Source organism: Oryzias latipes, chromosome 7 (assembly GCF_053564925.1).
Source record: "Oryzias latipes strain Hd-rR chromosome 7, Olatipes_Hd-rR_3.1".
Lineage (NCBI taxonomy): Eukaryota > Metazoa > Chordata > Actinopteri > Beloniformes > Adrianichthyidae > Oryzias > Oryzias latipes.
This window is the reverse complement of record NC_136243.1, coordinates 22,413,397-22,434,560: the sequence shown is the minus strand read 5'-3', so window position 1 is coordinate 22,434,560 and position 21,164 is coordinate 22,413,397. Positions and strand designations below refer to the sequence as shown.

The window sequence follows — 21,164 nt, the reverse complement described above, 5'->3', positions numbered from 1 at the left end:
GATCATAGTACATCAAATAATCTTTTAATTGCCCTTATTGGATTTTTGGAAGAAAACCGTAGAGTCCAGTCTAAACAAACATTTTTTTAGTCTCCAAATCTATTAAATGAAAAGAAAAGTGACACGTGACCAAATCAGAAGTGTTTTTAATTTCTTTATAGCAATTCAAAAAGAACTAGACACAAGACAAAAGGCAAAGACAAAACTACAAATACCTGCAGATCAACAATCTGCATTTACACTCCACAGCTTTGGTTTACTTTATTAAATATAAAATGGAAAAACTATTTTTTAAGATCCTTTAAAAGATAAAATGTTCTTAAAGCCTTAAAATTTTACATTGTTTTTTCATGTGATTGCCCAGATGAAATCCAGATGGAATGAGTTAAACCAAGGTTGTGAATTGGACCATTTAGACTTGTGACTGTGTAATTTAATATGAACAAAAAAAGATGTTATTCAATCTGGAATTCAAAGTATAACATGACATCAAAAATATTAATTTGGATATCTATATTCAATTTTGTGATTAGAAATTCTTCCAAAACAGACCAAAATGTCTTAGTGTGCAAAGTTATCAAATAAATGAAAATGTGTCTTCTTAGCAAAAAAAAAACAACAACAAAAAAAACATGTATTTATTTTAATTATTTTATGTTAACTGAATAAATTTGATTTAACAGTTTAAATGAAACTATTTGATTATTAAAACAGCATTTATGATCGGTAGTATTAGCCTTTTCCCAATTTAAATAAACGTTAAAAAAAAAACTACAGCAGGTGGAACCAAACAAGAACTTGGAGCTCACAAATAAAGTTATCCTCAAGCTGACCAAAGTTCTTTCGGGCATGTGCATGCACATACAGAATGTTTAGCTAAACTTGATTTAGTTTTAAAACTTCTATTCCGCGCGAACATTTCATTTTTAAATGGTGGGCACGTGCTGTCTACGTGCCTCTACGTAGTCATTGGCCGCTGCGTGTTGACAAACGAAGGAGATTGCACATGCGTGAACGTGGTGGGCGGAGATTGTCCTGTCGGTCAGGAAGAGAGAAAGGCGGACAGAGAAACGGGTAATTTAATGCAAACTAAGAACTTATAAACCTAGCGGTCGGTCTTTGTTTGTCTAAAAAGTCTTGACGATTGTGGGATGAATGCTGCGTATATGATTTTAAAAAGAAATACATTGTTTGGCACTGTTGTGAAACATGGAAACTGTTAGCTTTTGTGCTAGCCAACACCCCCCCTACCGGTTTGACAGGCCCGAGCTGCAGTGTACAGCCTCCCACAAGGAGTGGGAACGAAACACGGGAAAATGAGGCTGTACGGGTTTCACCTCCGACATATGTCAATCAATGCCTCGGACCAAAACCCGGCATAGTAGTCTCCATGTTTTAACTTATGTTGGATTAATACGACGGAGTATTAGGGCCACCAAAAAAAAAAATTAGAGCCATCAAAAAAAAAAAAAAAAAAAATTACGAGATTTTATCTCGTAAATTTAGGAGATAAAAACTCGTAAATTTACGACTTTTTATCTCATAAATTTACGACTTAAAATCTCATAAATTTACGAGAAAAAAGTCGTAGATTAAGGAAAAAACACCGAAGTTGTCCGTTTATCGGAACCTAGCTTGAAGATGAAGTATGTGGAGCCTTTTGTGAAGCTTCATTTCCGGATTATTATAGGTTTAAAACAAAGAGATTCTGAACCTTTTGGCGACTCAAAATCAGATTATTTTCCGTGTAGCAGTCTTTCCGGGGTTCAGTGTCAGTAAAGCGGAGTTTAATATGTAAAATAAGGAGCTCAGAGACACGTTTGGGTGCAGATGATCGCTGCAGCCTTTATTCTCCTTTTCATTCACATATCCTGAAGTTCATTTGTCTCATTACGTCATGAACCTGTCATCCCAACACCAATGCGGAAGTAAACAGTGTTACAAACGCCCCCTCCTGCAGATGAAATGTCCCGTTTCAGCATAAAACAATAAAGAGGAATGAAAATAGTGTTTTATATTAGCTTTGGAACGTTGAAAATGCCAAAAAAAGTGCTCCTCCTTTTGTGTGACGGAAGCGTCACACAGACGTAGAGTCTTGTCTTTGGTGGAGGAAGAAAGGATTCAAGCGAACAGCTGCAGGGACACCGACGACGGCTTCATCGGGCTGCAGAGATCCTGCAAACCAACCATCAATAAATAAAACTTTAATGAATCGTAAATCAAACAAATGACCTTCCAGACATTTGTAACGTTATCAATAAACATTCAGCTCACCTGTTCAACAAAGTTTACTCGGTCTTCTCTGCGGCTGCACGGCGTTCACCTGCTGCTCTGCATGCTAACTTCCACTGTAATCTCCTAAAATTACGAGTTTTTTTCTCCTAAATTTACGAGTTTTTATCTCCTAAATTTACGAGATAAAATCTCGTAATTTTACTTTTTTTTTTTTGGTGGCTCTAAATTTTTTTTTTTGGTGGCCCTAATACTCCGTCGTAGATTAATGATGTGTTAAAGGCTACAATGAAATTCAGGCAGCAAAGGCTGTTGCCATAATAATAATATGGGCAGCATCATCTGAAAGTAAACCTGACTGTCTGGAGACTTGAGGTTATGTTGTCTTTTTCCAGGGATGTCTGCAATCAGGAAGAAGTTGGTGATCGTCGGGGATGGTGCTTGTGGGAAGACTTGTTTGCTCATTGTTTTCAGCAAGGATCAATTTCCAGAAGTCTACGTGCCCACTGTGTTCGAGAACTATGTCGCAGACATCGAGGTGGATGGAAGACAGGTGAGAGATACCAAATAATAATAATAACAACAACAACAATCAGTTGTGTTTCTGTTTAGTCTGCAACCTTTAACAGTAAAAGAGCCTAGTGGTCCAATTGTTTACTGACCAAAACTCAACAAAATGCACCACAAACCCCTTTACCATTAGGAAAAAATAATCTTTTTGTGGCCCTTAATCAATTTATTTATGAAATAAAGCCTTTAAATAATTTAAACAACTGATATATAACAGTGTTATATATTTTTTTTAAATAAATACCCATTTTAACTTCTTTCACTTTTGACAGAAGCACATAAATATTCCTTTTCAAAAATAAAACATATCCTTTGTCGAATAAGATCCTCCATCTGCAGTAGGGCTGCTCGGTATGAGGAAAACTTGCAATTTCCCATATTACTGATCAATATAGCGGTGACAATATATAACTAACGATAAACGACCAAATAGCAAAACAATCAAAAACATCTTTTCCATTTCACTGCAACTGTTTAATTTAAATAAGAGTCAAATGACCCTTGTCTACATAGGAGACGAGCATCTAGCATAAAAGGCGTCCATCCGACTGGTTAATGATATAAAGGGGTCCATCCGACTGGTCAAATGGATAAATGGATTTATTTGATTCGCTAAATACTTCAAGCTGCCATAAGATTGTTTTGGCAAATTTAAGGTAACCATTTATTGCAATTTTCGCCGACTTTTGGGATATGCATATTGCAAAGCTTGACATCCCGATAACGATACATTTGCGATTTATTGTGCAGGCCTAATCTGGAGCTTATTTACTCGGATTAAAAAAGCAAGAAAGTCAAGTCAAACACGATATTTTTTATCATTATGACTTTGGAGCACCATTGTCCTGTTTCTCCTTGTACTATTTAACTTAAACATAAAAGGTTGGTTCTTTTTTAAAATCTATTTATACATGTAAAATCAATTCCCAACTTGAGTATCGTCTGCTGCACACCAACTAGATACTGCTGTGCAGCAGAAGATTAGAATACGTGTGTGTAAAGCTTCATTTAAACAAATCATAAAGTTTAATGTGCATAATACATATTGAAAACTGTAATCAGAAGGTATGTTAAACCTTTTTTAATGATTATAAATAAAATCCACAACATGTTTTTCTGATTTGCCTTTTTTTAAAGTGATGAAGTAATAAAAGTCACATAAAAGTAAAAGTAAAATAAAAGTCACAAATCTAGCCACAGGGGTTGCAAGCCAGTTGCCTCTGTGCCGGTCCCAAGCCCGGATAAATAGAGAGGGTTGCGTCAGGAAGGGCATCCGGCGTAAAAATTGCCAAAATAACCATGCGAATCATCCACAACACTTTTGACATACCGGATCGGTCGAGGCCCGGGTTAACAACGACCGCCACCGATGCTGTTAACCTACAGGGTGTCGGTGGAAATTTGACTACTGTTGGTCGAAGAAAGAGGGGAGGCAGAAGGGTCCGTGGCCAGAGAGAGAAGGGAAAAGGCAGGAACATAGGTTTGAGAATAGGGACTCTTAACGTTGGCACAATGACAGGGAAAGGCAGAGAGCTGGCAGACATGATGGAGAGAAGGAAGGTAGATGTACTGTGTGTGCAGGAGACAAGGTGGAAGGGCAGCAAGGCACGTAGTATTGGAGGAGGAAACAAACTGTTCTATCATGGTGTTGATAGGAAGAGAAACGGGGTAGGTGTGATTCTGAAGGGGGAGTTTGTAAACAGTGTTCTAGAGGTGAAAAGAGTCTCAGACAGGATGATGAGCCTAAAGTTAGAAATTGAAGGGGTGATGGTGAATGTAGTCAGTGGGTATGCGCCACAGGTTGGCTGTGAGTTAGAAGTGAAGGAGAGATTCTGGAGTGAGTTGGATGAGGTCATAGAGGGTATCCCCAGAGGAGAGAGAGTTGTTATTGGAGCAGACTTTAATGGGCATGTTGGTGAGGGCAACAGAGGTGATGGGGAGGTGATGGGCAGGTTTGGTGTGAAGGAAAGGAATCTGGAGGGACAGATGGTGGTGGACTTTGCGAAGAGGATGGAAATGGCTGTAGTCAACACTTACTTCCAGAAGAGAGAGGAACATAGAGTGACATACAGAAGTGGAGGTAGGAGTACTCAGGTGGACTACATCCTATGTAGACGAGGTCATTTGAGAGAGGTTAATGACTGCAAAGTGGTGGTAGGAGAGAGTGTAGCCAGACAGCACCGCATGGTGGTGTGTAAGATGACTCTGGAGGTCAGGAAGAAGAAGAGAGGGAAAACAGAAAAGAAGACCAAGTGGTGGAAGCTACAGAATGAAGAAACTTGTGAGGAATTTAGGCAGAAGTTGAGGCAGGTCCTGGGTGGTCAGGATGAGCTTCCAGAGGACTGGGAAACTACAGCAGAGATTATCAGGGAAACAGGTAGGAAGGTGCTAGGTGTGTCATCTGGAAAGAGGAAAGACGGTAAAGAGACTTGGTGGTGGAATGAGGAAGTACAGGAATGCGTCCAGAGGAAGAGGTTGGCTAAAAGGAAGTGGGATGTAGAAAGGACTGAGGAAGGTAGACAGGAGTACAAGGAAGCGCAGCGTAGAGTGAAGAGAGAGGTGGCAAAGGCCAAACAGAAAGCTTACGATGAGCTATATGACAGGTTAGACACAAAGGAAGGAGAGAAGGACTTGTACAGGCTAGCCAGACAGAGAGACAGAGATGGGAAGGACGTGCAACAGATAAGGGTGATTAAGGACAGAGACGGAAAGGTGCTAACAACCCAGGAGAGTGTACAGAAAAGATGGAAGGAGTATTTTGAGGAGCTGATGAACGAGGAAAATGACAGGGAAAGAAGGGAGGAAGATGTGGTTGTTGTGGAGCAGGAAGTAGCAGAGATTGGAAAGGATGAGGTTAGGAGGCTCTGAAAAGGATGAAGAGCGGAAAGGCCGTTGGTCCTGATGACGTACCTGTGGAGGTATGGAAGTGCTTAGGAGAGACAGCAGTGGAATTTCTAACGAGTTTTTTCAATAGGATTCTAGAGAGTGAGAAGATGCCTGAGGAATGGAGGAGAAGCGTTCTGGTTCCGATCTTTAAGAACAAGGGTGACATGCAGAACTGCAGCAACTATAGAGGAATAAAGTTGATGAGCCACACAATGAAGCTGTGGGAAAGAGTAGTGGAAGCCAGGCTTAGGAAAGAGGTGGAGATTTGTGAGCAGCAGTATGGTTTCATGCCCCGTAAGAGCACCACTGATGCCATTTTTGCTTTGAGAATGTTGATGGAAAAGTACAGAGAAGGTCAGAAGGAGCTGCATTGTGTGTTCGTAGATTTAGAGAAGGCGTATGACAGGGTGCCGAGGGAGGAGCTGTGGTACTGTATGAGGTCGTCTGGAGTGGCAGAGAAGTATGTCAGAGTAGTTCAGGACATGTATGAGAGAAGTATGACGGTGGTGAGATGTGCTGTAGGTCAGACAGAGGAGTTCAAGGTGGAAGTGGGACTACACCAAGGATCAGCTTTGAGTCCTTTTTTGTTTGCTATGCTGATGGACAGGCTGACAGACGAGGTAAGACAGGAATCTCCCTGGACAATGATGTTTGCGGATGACATCGTAATTTGCAGTGAGAGTAGAGAGCAGGTGGAGGAACAGCTAGAGAGGTGGAGGTTTGCTCTGGAAAGAAGAGGCATGAAGGTCAGTCGTAGTAAGACAGAATACATGTGTCTGAACGAGAGGGATCAAGGTAGAAGCGTTAGGTTACAGGGGGCTGAGGTGAAGAAGGTGCAGGAGTTTAAGTACTTGGGGTCAACAGTTCAGTGTGATGGGGATTGTGGAAAAGAGGTGAAGAGGCGAGTGCAGGCAGGTTGGAGCGGGTGGAGGAAAGTGTCAGGAGTGTTGTGTGACAGAAGAGTGTCAGCAAGACTCAAGGGAAAGGTGTACAAGACAGTGGTGAGACCAGCTCTGCTCTATGGGTTAGAGACGGTAGCAGTGAGACAGAGACAAGAGGCTGAGATGGAGGTAGCGGAGATGAAGATGTTGAGGTTCTCCTTAGGAGTGACCAGGTTAGACAGGATAAGGAACGAGTACATCAGAGGGACGGCTCATGTTGCCTGTGTTAGCGACAAAGTCAGAGAAGCCAGACTGAGATGGTTTGGACATGTTCAGAGGAGGGATAGTGGATATATTGGTAGAAGGATGTTGGAGATGGAGCTGCCTGGCAGGAGGGCAAGAGGACGGCCAAAGAGGAGATACATGGATGTCTTGACAGAGGACATGAAGTTGGCTAATGTTAGGGTAGAAGATGTTCATGATAGAGTGAGGTGGAAAAGGATGATTCGCTGTGGCGACCCCTGATGGGAAAAGCCGAAAGAGAAAGAAGAAGAATAAAAGTCACTCTTAAAAGGCCGTCATTTTCTAATTTTTTTTTATATATCTTCTTAGGTTGAACTGGCACTTTGGGATACAGCAGGTCAAGAAGACTATGACCGACTGAGGCCTCTGTCCTACCCAGACACTGACGTTATCCTAATGTGTTTCTCTGTGGACAGTCCTGACAGTTTAGGTAAGAGCAACACTTAAATTGTCATTGAGTTGCACATTGGAAATCTGTTGTTTATCATGGCTTCTCCTCTTCTACTCGCTGCAGAGAATATTCCCGAAAAGTGGACTCCTGAAGTGAAACATTTTTGTCCCAATGTTCCCATCATCCTGGTGGGCAACAAAAAAGATCTGCGCCACGATGAGCACGCCCGACGAGAGCTCGCCAAAATGAAACAGGTTTATTTCACATATTCCCTAAAATGCACTTGTTAGCAAAACAGTTAAGCCTCTAACTTCCTCTTCATCTGCCCTCCAGGAGCCGGTTAAATTTGAAGATGGAAGAGAAATGGCAAACCGCATCAGTGCCTACGGCTACCAGGAGTGTTCCGCCAAAACCAAAGATGGGGTGAGGGAAGTTTTTGAGATGGCAACACGAGCAGCCCTGCAGGCTAAGCGAAACAGAAAGAAGGCTGCCTGCATCCTGTTATAGGCTCCTGGTAAAGAGGGAGCTGTTGTTAAGCACAGATGAAGCAGGCTGCTTCTATTGATTTTTGAGGTGGGAAGCTGGGAGTGTGTGTATAGTCTTTGAATCAAATCAAATTGGAAATGAGTCCACAAGCTTCTGCATTTTGCTTCTTGGTTATAAGGAGTAAGCTCTATGCTATTCGCCTGACAATTATCAAAAAGAGATCTGATTTTAGAAGAGTGTTTAATGAGGTGAGGTTCATTTTTCTGACATGAGGGAGTAGAGACAGAAAATAAAATGCTTTTTTTTTAATTGTCCCAAAGACAATGAAAGCATGAGAAAGAAATAAAAAAAGTCAAAGATGTCACAGGTTTGAGTTATGTTTAAGTGGGTTCTTACACAGCAATGCCTACATTTAGTGCCTTGAAAGCAGGGGTCAAGAAAAGTTAGTTAAAAATCAAGAAATCATCCCTCTGATAAGTTATTTTGTTTCATTTTCATGTGTTTTCCATGAACTTCTGAAAGCTCTTTTCCTGTCCTTGTCCTTTAGACTCTTTTGTTTAGGACTCAGGCACTATGCAGGGGCATGGCTAACTACTACATTGTATGATTTTTGTTTTTCCCATACTGACCAACTGAGCTGTATTTAGAGTGTGTATGCAGCCCTGAATGTGTGTATATCTGTGGGGTTGTTTGTATTATCAAATGTGTCATGTACTGTACTCCTGAAAAGGACGTAACCTTTTGTCTCCATGCCAAAGTTGCCCCCCCAATGGCCACATTTCCTGGCTCTGGAGGGTAATGGAATTTGCAGTTACTTAAGCGTGACAGAGAAACCTTCATTTTACTAGAAGATGTACTATAGCCTGAGGCACAATCAGATTCAATATGTTTTAGGGACCTTATTATTGTGCATATATTACGTTCATTTATGTTAATTCTTTAGGACATATATGATGCAATCAAGTATTCTTTCATGTAGATCTTCAGTAGATGTCATTTCTGTCCATTATGTACTTGCTGTATGTCAGACAGAACCTTGTAATTCGATGTTAACTTTGTATTTTAGGTTGGCTTCTTATCCTGACCTGTACCCCCCCCCCCCCCCCCTGTAAATTATAGTCTTTTTGTTTTTAAATCCAGAATGATGGTGTATGTTCTCAATTTTCAATTAACTGGGTTTTAATACTTTGTAGACCCACAAATTAGGATTACTGGAGCAGGTTTAAAATACAAATGCCTTATAAATGACAAGAGTTCAGTTACCTTTGTATAAGCTCTAAGGATTCATGATGTCTTGACTTTTCTATTTTGGTTCATTTCTTTGCTATCATATTTTATTATTTTAGCTAGTCCTGCTGTTACAATCTTGTGCCAGTTCAAATATAAACTAATCATTGTATTGTCCTTGTTTGATCACGGTATATAGGTGGTCGTTAGAGCTTTCTTTTGTGTGTGTGGGGGGCAGTGACATAAAGAGATCGATATAATTTTTCCTTCAATGAAACTGGCATCAGGGGCTTTAATTGTATTAATGTTTTGTGTTTTTATGTGTTCTATACTCAAAAATGATTGCATACATCATGTTCCACATTCACTCAGCATTAAATTACGTTACTTCCTACAACCCTTGTCAGAAAAACGGTTTTTGTGTCGCCTTTTTTTTTTAGGTGGGGGGTCATAAATAACAGACTAATCTGATGGGGAGCAATTGTATGCAGAAAAAAATGTTAGTTTCCATTGCAGTCTGTTTTCTTAAAATTTTCACTTTACAGGTTGGTAAAAAAGAAAATAACAAATTTATAAAATTGTAACATTGAATTATCTTGTGCTTTTTTATGAAAACTGCAGTCCTTTAAAAATTCTCATGCCAGTGTTTTTTTAAAGGTTTTCAATCAGAAATGTGTCTAAGTAATAATTTAATTGTTCATATTCCCATATTTTACATTAATAATTGAAGAAAATATAAGAATCGCGAGCTTTTACTGTCACCTTGTTAGGATTTGTGAATAAAGTAATAAAATTCAAGACTCCGGTAGGTGACCTCTTCGTTTCGTCCAATCATCGTTTAGAGTCATATTTCCGCTTTCCATGCACCAATCAGGACTAAGGCTGGAGTTTGGTCCCGCCCCTTCTGACATGTTTTGGTGTGGCCATTTTACACTTTGGTTAACTGCAAATAAAACGCCCCTCTTGCCTGGATTTTAGCTTACCATGTAAAGACGTGTTGCTAGTTTGCTTATGAGGTATTTGTATGTGTTTTTCCTTGCTTTAGAAAAAACAAAACATTTCCTCGCTTGCTAGATTAAAGGCTGACAGCTGTGTGCAGCGTTGTGGCTAGCCAACCATGCAGCTAAGAGTTAGCTTGGCTGCTAACTGATATGACCGCTACACGTCATTGTTGGATGTTGATATTTGATGTGCACGTGCTTTACTTAAGTTAGGTTCATTAGTTCTTTATCGTTGCTGCTCTTTTCTACTTTTGGTTTGTTGTACAGTTTATTGTTTTGACTTTAATCTCTTGTTTGAAAGTTGAAGAAGTCTGCCTCTGTAGTTGAACTCTCACTGACGTTTCCTTATACGTCATATTTAATGCGTGGTTGAACTTGAAAGAATATTTGGGTCCTCTTCTTTAACTTGATAATTTTCTCCTAACTTTCCCATCCAAAAGTGCAGAGACAAAAGACAAAATAGTTGGAGCAGAGAATCTTGGTCAGCATGGAATATGAGCGGAGGTGAGTAAACCTAAAATGTTTACCCTTCCCTCTGTGTTTTCTTCTTACACTGGGCTTTTATCTGTTTTGTATGCTCTGCAGAGGTGGGAGAGGCGATCGCATCGGTCGTTATGGCAACTTTCCCAATGATCACAACTTCCAGGACGTGGACTACCGTGATTGTGGACAAGAGGAGGAGGAAGCAGAACATGACATTGGAATGGATGGAGAGAGTTTCTACAGCAGCGGCGAGCAGCCACTAAGCGTCCGTGACATCTCTCCGGGTTTCCCCCAAAGTCGACCGGGCTTTCACCACAGAAGGGGTGGCAGAGGGGAGCCGAGCCATGAGGGGAAAGGTCTCCTGTGGTCCCCTTGCTCCCAGCCACACTCTGAGTTTCCAGAGCCCATTCTGCAAAGAGAGGTTGACGGATCAAGGCAGGAGTTTGACCACTTCCAAATTGGTCTGCAGGAAAGAGGTCGGGGAAGATGTGGAAGAGGTTTTCCTCACAGCGGTGCCTCACATTTAGGACTTCGGGAGGGGGGCTGGCATCATGCTGCTCCCCACTCTGAATCGGTGGAGTTTGGAATGGGTAGACAGAGAGAAGAGGACAGGTTCTCAAGTGGAGGAGCAAAGAGGAGAGTGAGTGACTTCCTACACATTTCTCAGAAGAAAAAAGAAAACTTCATTAGTTGTTAATTTCTGCTTGGTTTATACAGACGTTCCCCGTGAGGATAGAAGAGCAAGGAAACTCTGGCCCAGACATTGAAGAGTTTGATCCAAGGGATCAGGACTACCGTGTAGATTTGGACCAGAACCAGAGGCCAAGCAACATCATCATGCTTCGAATGCTGCCACCCACTGCCACTGCCAGTGAAGTATGTTCAGACAGACCACTAATGGGATGATTTATGGACCTTGCCGGGATGTAGTTGAAACAAAATATTCATTTTTTATTTCTCTAATTACAGATTCGAGCTCAACTTTTGGAACAAGGGGTCCAGCCAAGAGAGGTGCGCCTAATGAGAAACAAATCTTCAGGTGAGATCCTGTCCACTATGTTTTTAGGTTTTGCCTTAGTCGTACCTCACCTCGTCTGCTCTCTTATTGGTCTCATCCACTAGGAGCTTTAGCCATTTCTGTGATCTTTAAAAGGGCTTTGTTTTGTCTTTAAGAGATGTTTAAACGTCCATTTCCTTCCTGTTTGTGGGACTGTTTTTCATGATGCTTGACTTTGAGTAACTAAACTTATAACAACCACAAATATTTAACATTTAGCTTAAAATGTGGAGTTATAGTTACAAAAAGGACACTTTAAAGTTGAAGATGTTTAACGGCGAGTCTTTGTATCAGTTATATCAGTTGTCTGTGAATTCAATTCTTATCAAATTTCACTTTTGCTGTTACTGCAACACGTTTGTTCACTTGTAGTTTTATTCCCTATATTGTCACCATTGATTTTTAATACTTATAACAGTTTATTCTTAGCTAAGGTACCAAGTAATTCTACCCTCTATTCTTTCTTTTATAAAGTTTCTTTACTCTTGTGAATCTGCTTCATTGATCTGGAGCAGGGGGTTGTGTTGAAACACACTAGTGTTTAAATTGAATGGACATTTTCAGAAAAAGGGTTTTTAAAAGTGACAGGGCTTACAGGCATCAGCGGTTGCTTAGCTATAGAAGCATCTTTGTGTCCTTTAGGAAAAAACAAAAAAGATTTGTGTTTTCTGTGCGTCATCTTTAGCAAGGTCATTTTTTCACGGGTCTTCTCTTTGCGATCAGTTTGTCAAACGCCTTGTTTTCTGCCAGATGTGTATTTTCACCCTTAAACATCTCAACATTATGCTGCCCTTCTCTGTCTTGTATTACGTTTTTTACTTTAAATCTGTAATTTTGGTTAGATCTTCAAGTGTTAAGTGCAGAGCATACAGATTGTTGAGAGCTAAAAATCTCTGGTTACATTGTGTATTTCTATTCACCAAACGAAGCTAATGGAGTGGATATTTTCTTATTTACAATGACAAAAGTTCAGTTCCCAAACTACAATCCTATCAATGGTTGTATGCTTTTTTTTTGTATGTGTGTGTGGCTGTGCATACGTTTGTGCTTGGGTGCTTCGTTATTCAATTCAAGAGCTCAAACGGAAGGGCCCGTAGGGTTCTTCCTCTCTTCCGCTTTCCTTGACTCTGTTGAGACGTTGACATTGCATCCTCTCACCCATGCCGGCTAGCTGAAGAAGGAAAGGAGATGCAATGAAGTTCTTCTAGTGCTGATACAGGGCCTCTCTCTCCTCTGTACATGAAGCACTAACCCCAACACTGCGTTGTTGTTATGTTGTTGTTGTTCGGTTGCCATGGCGCTGGGTGGTGTCCAGGTCAGAGCCGAGGATTCGCCTTCGTCGAGTTTAATCTCATACAGGAGGCCACCAGCTGGATGGAGACCAATCAGGTCACTCTCCCCTACACAGACACAAATACACATATAGATTCACTCAGTTGGGATGCATAGGGTAATGGGACGTACAGCACAAAACATATTTGTGCTTGAGGTAGGTAAGATCTTTTTTTTTTTTTCCTGCAAATATACAGCAAACAGACTTCATGCTGCAGTCAGTTTGTCCAAGGTGGAGGTGTAAAGCCTCAGTGAACCCTGGTAGACACACATTTGATCATCAATCTCCAGTATGACCTGCTCTTTTACGAGAAGGATCAATCTTCCCAATGGATTTGTCTCAATCTGTGTCCCAAGTTTACAGCCCCACTTCTGGGAAAGTGTGTCACAACCTCTGTGTTTCATCAGAAATTACACCATGCTTAACTTTTTTTGTTGATGACATTTTCTTTTGGCCCTTTAAAACAAACCCATTGTTTCTTTGAGGGGATGAAAGGAACCGACATTTGCTTGGGATGTGTGGAAAACTTTGATGGTTTCCCCTTAAGGGGGGAGGGTTGATGCAAATGAACAAAAAATGGACGCCCACTAAAACAACAACACACACACACCATCTCAGTCCGTCCGAATTTTCCTAAAGCTGAAGGTTTCAATTCTCTGGTGTTATCTTTCTTTCCATCTCCAGCTGTTCTCTCTCTCTCTCTGTCTTTGTCCTTTTCTCTCATCTCTCCTGTGACTTTTGTGATCCAGTTATCTCTGATAGTTATTCTTTGTTCTTTCTTTTTTTTCCCTCTCCCTCTTGTTCCTTCAGGGAACGCTGTCGATTCTGGGACACAAAGTGTCGATGCACTACAGCAACCCCAAACCGCGTGCCAATGAGGACTGGCTCTGCAACAAGGTGCATCACCTAAAGGATCCAGTCTGGTCTATATGTGAAGTTCTATTCCAGGTCAAAATCTCCTAACAGTAACTGTCTTCACAGTGTGGTGTGCAAAACTTCAAAAGGAGGGAGAAGTGCTTCAAATGCAGTGTACCTAAATCGGGTAAGAAGGAGTGGGGTGACTATAAATACCCAAAATATGTTTCTTTTGTATTGCTAACACAGAAGCGGTGGTCTTTTTGCAGAGGCTGAGTTGAAGCTGCCACAGATGCAGAGGGATCTGCCTGCTGGCCTTCAAAAGGAGGGGGGGCAAGGGTTATTGCCCCTCCCAGTTCCTTATCACTCATCTGGTGTTAGTGTGACCCCAGGGCAGGCGATACAGCAAACCGATGTTGCCAATGACAGTAAGGCTCTTTTGTCCCCCTAATAATGACTGAATCGCCTTGCTAGACCTTAAATATGATTTTACATGTATTTATAGCGAGTACGTAGTACTTTTTTGTGGTGGTATTCCACTATAAATTCTGGAAAAATGAATAAAACAAAACAAGGAAGTTGCAAAACTGCTGTTCAGCGACATCCAGCTTGTTTTGCACGTTTTAGCTAAGAATTTGGCATCTGAGATCTGAAATCATAAGTCTTATCCCATAGTTTTGGTTTAAAATTCATATCAAGATATGTTGCCATTCCACGGTGAACCACTAAGTACCGGCTAGTCCTATTCTAATGATACCATGGCATATTTTTGAGTTTTTATGTATAAAATATACCTTTTTAATGCTTGAAGCCTTGAACAATGGAAAACATCATGCAATGAATAGAAGTCAATAGAATTTTTCCGTCTATGTATTTGTTAATTTCTAAATATGTTTTCCAACAGCACTCATACTTAGAAATCTTGGACCGCATACCTCACTGGAAAGCATTCTGGCTGCTTTGGCCCCCTTTGCCACTCTCACTCCTTCCAACATTCGCCTAATAAAGGACAAGCACACACACCTCAACAGGGGCTTTGCCTTTCTGCAGCTTTCCACCATAGTGGTAAGAATCCAAACGTACGCACACACTACCAGACCAATTTTAATAATAGGAATTCACAAAGTATAAATTGTCTTTGTCGTAAAGAGATAGATATATTTCTAAAACAAAATTAGATTATTTAGATACAACTCAAATTGTTTAAGTAAAAAAATAGGAATATCTTTCATAAAATATGTACTATATATTTAAAGCATAGGTGTTTTTGTAATTTTGGTGATTTTGGCTTATAGATGAGGAAAACCAAACATTTAAGAAATTAGAAAATCACATCTGACTATTTAAAAAGAAAAAGGTTTTCAAGCCAAATGTTAGGTTTCTGAAAACCATTCTGCTTTCTCTGAACTTGATCAGTCTTCCTGTTGCATGAATTTCTGCCTCGTGCGCTGGGACACGGAGGGCATTAGCCTGGATAAATGTAATGGTTGCTTTGACAGCTACCGTCAGGTCTTCTGCATTGCTGGGTCTGGTGTCTCATCTTTTTCCTGACAACACCCAATGGATTTTCTAGAGAGCTCGGGTCAGGCGAGTTAGCTGGCAAATCAAGCACAGTAAGACCATTTATGGTCATTAAAGCAGCGTTTGGTACCTTTGACAGTGTGGACTGGTCCAAAGTCCTGCTTGTAAATAAAGCAGTTCTATAGAGTTTGTCAGAAGGCAGCATGCAGGGCTTCAGAGTTTCCAGGAAGATGTCTGGATTGACTTCAGGAAAGCCAGTGGACCAAAACCAGCAGACAACAAAGCATCGATGACTGTGGGAACTTCACACTGGACTTCTAACAATGTGGACTCTGAGCCTCTGCCCTCTTCCTCCAGACTCTGGAACCTCAATTTCTAAATGAAATGAAGAAATGTACTTTTATTTGAAAAGAAATGGAACCATTAAGCAACAGTCCAGTTCTTTTCCTCCTTTGTCCATGATGTTAATTTGTTCATTTCTGATGGTAATTTTGGTTCAGGAGGGATTTAACGTGAGGGAAATGCGACATTTGCTATCTATGTCAGGGGAAGTTACAGCTCCATATTGCAGCGTATCCTGCATTAGTTCATTCCTTATGATGCTCCAACAAATTCTGGAAGGAATTTTGCTTGACAATCTTCTCAAAGCTGCAGTTCTCCCTATTTCTGCCACACTGTCGACTTTCTCGCAGTTTTCTGTTGATAGTATTGAATACAGCACTGACCTGTCAGTCACTTTCTTCTGGACATTTGACTAGTCAGCCTTCTTATTCATGATTTCATGGCCTCATAGATCCACAAGCATCTACCATTACCAGAGGAAACCATTGCAGGTGTTTTCAGTTAAAATCAATGATTTAGTGGGACACTACGGCTCTGACCAAATTCCTTCCCTACTGACTAGATAGTGCAGTCGCCATTTTGTTGTGCTGTCCGAATTTCAAAATTGAGTGCCCTAGAAATTTCCCAGAAGTCTCTGCGAAAAACCAGTGTGCATTGATGCTCACTAGATTGGCGAATATAGACCCCAATGCATTGCATTTGAACATATTTTGCAAAGTAAATGTATTCAAATGTAATTTTTAAATAAAATATAAACCTTTTTATCTTCAGAACACAGTCGTCCGAAACGCTCATATCAATGAGATTTCTGCTTTCTGAAATCGATGGTCATATTTACTGTTAAAAAAAAATAGTAGTGAGCATGGTGTCCAAATGTCTTTTAAAATCCAGGGCACTAGATAGCCCCGCATTATATAGTTTTTTAGTAGTTAAGATTTAGGGTGGGAATTTGGACACAGCCTATAAGTTTTCAACATTCAATTTTTTCACAGTGTTCAAGGGTAGACCTGCAAGTTATAAGCATCAAAATTACAAAGAGAAAAAACCTTGAATTTGTTTCGATCCATGTGAAAAAATAAAACATCTATAAAAATAGAGTTTTTGAATGGAGTGACAGAAAAAAATATTTGTTTCCCTTGTTTTTCCTGAATGTACTCATAATTAACCCAAAGATCTGTGTTCTGGCAATAGGAAGCATCTCAGCTGCTTCAGATTCTGCAGGCGCTCCAACCCCCTCTGTCTATTGAAGGAAAGACTATTGTAGTGGAGTTTGCCAAAGGTTCCAAACGGTAAGACACCAGCCAAATTTGTCTGCAGTCAGAACACTTCACGTTTCACCAAATCCCTTATTTTGTCTTTGTGTCTGTTGTTCACACTAGTGATGTGTTTGTGGCGGATGGTAGCAGAGTGAGCGCTGCGACAGTGGCCAGCACGGCCATAGCTGCGGCACAGTGGGCTGTCTCACAGGTAACTGCTGCTGATTCCTAAAATGGAGAGTAAATGCATGTAAACTAACATTTTTCTCTTATTATTAGTTTGTTCCTCACATTTCCTGTTAGATAAATACGGTAGTTTTGAATTGAATTATTTTCCAGAATATTCAACAAGGACTGGGTGGAAATGTAGATGCAGCTGTATATCAGCAGGGGGCAGCAATAACATACAGTCATGATGCGAAAGAGTACGCCGGACTCGATGGCACGACTTTTAAGTCCCAGGCAGACGCAAGAGCTGCCAGCCTGTCAAGTACCGTACCACCGTTGACTGGTGCGTACACCTGAGGACTAGTCCCGGGTTAAATGTGAACATATTCAGAGTTTTTAGAAGTTTTGCGTTGGTATTAAAATGTGTGTTCCTGTTCACCTCAAGCTGTCATCTCTGCGGCAGTGAAATCTGGGCCAGCAGCTGCGCAGCACACTCTTCCTTACAAACCGACCGTGTCCACCCCAGCTGCCACCGCGCTGATCACACAGGTGCTTTGATTTTCATACTTTCTGCCGATATCCAATGGCCTGTTTACAAGAACCCTGCTTCTTTTCAGGTTGAGATCGTGGGAAAACCGCAGCCAGCCACTCCTAGTCAACCCGCCACCCCGGGCACAGAGCATGAACTCAAGCAATACCGTAAGACTTCATGCATCAAGTGTTCTTCTGGGTAGTTGAACTGCTTTGTACGGTGGCCGACAGGGCTCACACTACACACAAAAGAAACAACGCAACGGCATTACCCGCAACACAACAACATTAACCGCAGCAACAGCATAAACCGGAAAAAGAGAAAATATTCTCCTTTTCATTCAAATAACCTGAAGTTCATCTGTCTCATTACGTCATGAACCTGTCATCCCAACACCAATGCGGAAGTAAACAGTGTTACAGATGCCCCCTCCTCCAGATGAAATGTCCCGTTTCAACATAAAGCAACAAAGATGAATGAAAATAGTCTGTTATATTAGCATTAGAACGTTGAAAATGCCCCCAAAAAAAGTGCTCCTCTTCCTCAGACAGAATCGTCACACAAACGTAAAGATCTTGTCTTTGGTGGAGGAAGAAAGGATTCAGGTGAACATCTGCAGGGACACAGACGCCTTCAATGGGCTGTAGAGACCCTGCAAACCACCCATCAATTAATAAAACATTAATAAATCGTAAATCAAGCACATGAGCTTCCAAACATTTGGAACATTATCAATGAACAGCTTACCTGTTCAGTTGGGTTCATTCGGTCTGCTCTGCTGCGTGCTGCGCGGCGTCCACCTGCTGCTGTGTATGCTCACCTCCACTTTAATCTTGTAAAATTACAAGTTTTTTTCTCGTAATTTTTTGTTTTCAAATCTCGTAATTGTACTTTTTTTTTTTTTTTTTGGTGGCCCTAAAACTCATTCGAACCGATTAGTTTGAAACTGAATTATTTTTTTTCCGCGGGTAGGAAAAAAAAAAAGTCCTCATATCCTCTGTTTCCATTGTTCTGCAGTCTATGTTGTTGCTGCGGTTTATGTCGTTGTGTTGCCGGTAATTTTGTTGTGCTTCAGGTAATACCGTTGCGTTGCTTCTGTTGTATGTAGTCTGAGCCCTTTCGGCCACCGGAGCTTTGTAATGATTAGGAATAAACAAACAATTGAAGTGCTTTTAAAATAAATGATTTTTTTCAAAAAATTATTTTATCAATTGATGACTTAGGATTTCTATCTAATCATGATGTTGCCTATCATTCCAGCTGTGCCAGATGTGTCTACATATCATTATGACGACAGCTCTGGCTTCTATTATGACCCATTCACAGGACTCTACTATGACCCAAATTCTCAGGTAGACTGGGCCGTAGCTGATTTTGCATGTCCATTCCTTTCCATTCATTCATTACTGCACGCCTCTCCTCTCTTGACAGTACTACTACAACCCCCACTCTCAGCAGTACATGTACTGGGATGGGGAGAAACACACCTACGTTCTTGCTGCTAACCAGTCAAACACTGAAAATGAGAATGCAGCTTCTGCAGAGTCACAGTCTTCCACCTCTGGAAGCAAGGAAAAGAAAGAAAAGCCAAAGAGCAAAACTGCTCAACAGGTACTGTACATTCAAGACCAGTCACAACTGTGGAGAAATGGAACTAGCTCGGAGATTTTACTCCTTTTTATATTCTATCTTCCCTTTACTTTTTAACGATCTATTTATGATATCGTCAATAAGATCACATACAAACTGACGTACACATCTTAGAAGATTTTGACGTATTTGTGGTCTGCATTTTTAGATTGCAAAAGATATGGAACGCTGGGCCAAAAGCCTCAATAGACAAAAGGAGAACATGCGATCTGGTTCTTCGTCTGCCGTTGGGTCCACTTCTCTCCCACCTGGATACACTCGGGCTCCAGGCCACAGTCGCTTGGATGATCAGAGGGAGTCTGCAAGTGCAGATGCAGGATACGCTGTACTAGAGAAAAAGGTGCACGAGGCCAACGTACACACTTGGCTTAAGGGGATATGTCTGTCACAATGCATTTGGACTTAAGACTGGATGGTTATTTACATTTTCTTTTTTGTCCTACAGGGGGCACTGTCAGAAAGGCCTCAAAGTTTTCTGGACCAACTGCGACAAAGCACAGAAGTAAGAGCAATGATGTAGAATATTTGCTAGTGTTTAATCATACTTTTTATAACGTCATTTTGTTTTTTACAGTTAAGAGATTCAATGTATTTGCTTTGCACTTCATCATCATCGTAAAGTCTTGATTTTGACTCTTTGTGTAGCAATCGCCTCCTCAACAGCACGGCCTGGTCCCAGCCTACAGCGCAGAAACTGACAGCGAAGAAGAAGGAGATAAAGAAGATAAGGAGGGAAAAATGACAGACTGGGTTAAACTTGCCTGTCTGCTATGTAGGAGGCAGTTTCCAAGCAAAGAGGCGCTCATAAGGCATCAGCAGCTCTCAGAACTGCATAAGGTACGTTTATTCCATTTTAATGCCAATAAAGATGTGAAACAAAAGATTTTAGACAGTCAACAAAAAGCGTTGGTCTGTTACACGTGTCTTCGTGTACTAAATGAGAAAAAGAAATTGACCAAAATCTTTATTTTCACGTTTGAACATTTTGTCCTGCGTCTGTATCTTTGTTTACAGCAAAATTTGGAGCAGAGAAAAAAACAATTGGATGCTGTAAGCAGAGAGGTTGGTCAGTTCATGTGCATGGATTGTACAACAATACATGCATTCAATATTGAGTGGTTTTATGCAGTTTCTACTTGTGTTTTGACATTGCAGAGACTTGAACCTCCAGATTCTAGGAAGCGAAAGTTTAACCCTCTGTAAGTCAGTGATGCTCAATACTTAATACAAATAATGTAACTTTTTTAAGGTGTGTTGCCTAATTTTTTATATCCTTTCCTTGTCTGTATAGTGAAGGCATCACCGGCATTAGTCTTGGAGCACGAATGTTGCAAGGAGGAGTGAAAAGAAGTCTTCTACTGCATAATACAGAAATAGAGTGACCTCTCACATGTAAATTTCCTGATCCAGAAAGGACAAGCTCACCTGCAAAACACTTCACTCTTCCCCATTACATAGACAGAGAAAAATATATTTTGGTCTGACGATACTAGAGTCTGAAGAACATAGCACCTCTTTGGACTGATCCTGTAGCAGTACATGTCAAGATATTGCACAAATTGCACCTTTTTGCTTGTTTTTTGTGTGATTTAGGATTTCCTCTTGCTTCAGTTTGTGTGAATTAAACATGTGAATTCAGAATCACTTACTTTCAGAAAAAGGAAAGTTCTACACAGGTCTAAATGTCATGAAATGAGAATTTTCAGTCACTGTACCATATAGTTTTATTTGTTTTTTAAGAATATGCTGTCATTTAATAAATGATGGGTCCCAGCATAAACTGTGTATATTTCAGAAGTTTTTACGGAAACACTTTTGTGTGTCTGTGTTGTTGTTTTTTTTTTTTTTTTTTTTTAATATGATCACTTACTTAATTGGTTGTGCAGAAAAAAAAACGTTCTTTTGCAGAAGTTGAGTATCTGCAAAAGTCGCTTTCTACAAACAATGTTTTCTTTTTTTGGTTACATATGAACATACTTTTTTTATTTCA

The 21,164-nt window shown here is 40.6% G+C and overlaps 2 protein-coding genes across 3 annotated transcripts; both read left to right on the top strand.

Moving 5' to 3' along the window:
• The first annotated feature begins 940 nt into the window (after positions 1–940).
• Positions 941–9,373, top strand: LOC101158607 (transforming protein RhoA). Its single transcript, XM_023956640.2, has 5 exons — positions 941–1,074; positions 2,628–2,785; positions 7,182–7,302; positions 7,387–7,517; positions 7,597–9,373. The coding sequence occupies exons 2-5, from the start codon at positions 2,630–2,632 to the stop codon at positions 7,768–7,770; spliced, it is 582 nt and encodes a 193-aa protein (XP_023812408.1). The 5' UTR covers positions 941–1,074; positions 2,628–2,629; the 3' UTR covers positions 7,771–9,373.
• Positions 9,374–9,848: 475 nt separating this feature from the next.
• rbm10 (RNA binding motif protein 10) lies at positions 9,849–20,954 on the top strand. Of its 2 annotated transcripts, none has more exons than XM_011477160.4 (23): positions 9,849–9,992; positions 10,418–10,481; positions 10,563–11,100; positions 11,178–11,336; positions 11,430–11,499; positions 12,833–12,906; positions 13,661–13,747; positions 13,832–13,892; positions 13,975–14,133; positions 14,610–14,770; positions 16,760–16,857; positions 16,948–17,035; positions 17,164–17,335; positions 17,438–17,541; positions 17,610–17,691; positions 18,785–18,876; positions 18,956–19,135; positions 19,323–19,514; positions 19,620–19,676; positions 19,820–20,011; positions 20,189–20,236; positions 20,330–20,373; positions 20,466–20,954. In XM_011477160.4, the coding sequence occupies exons 2-23, from the start codon at positions 10,465–10,467 to the stop codon at positions 20,554–20,556; spliced, it is 2,766 nt and encodes a 921-aa protein (XP_011475462.2). In that variant the 5' UTR covers positions 9,849–9,992; positions 10,418–10,464; the 3' UTR covers positions 20,557–20,954. The 2 variants fall into 2 exon arrangements, with proteins under 2 accessions (XP_011475462.2, XP_078806717.1); XM_078950591.1 differs by having other exon boundaries at positions 9,862–9,992; positions 10,423–10,481.
• The last annotated feature ends 210 nt before the right edge of the window (positions 20,955–21,164 follow it).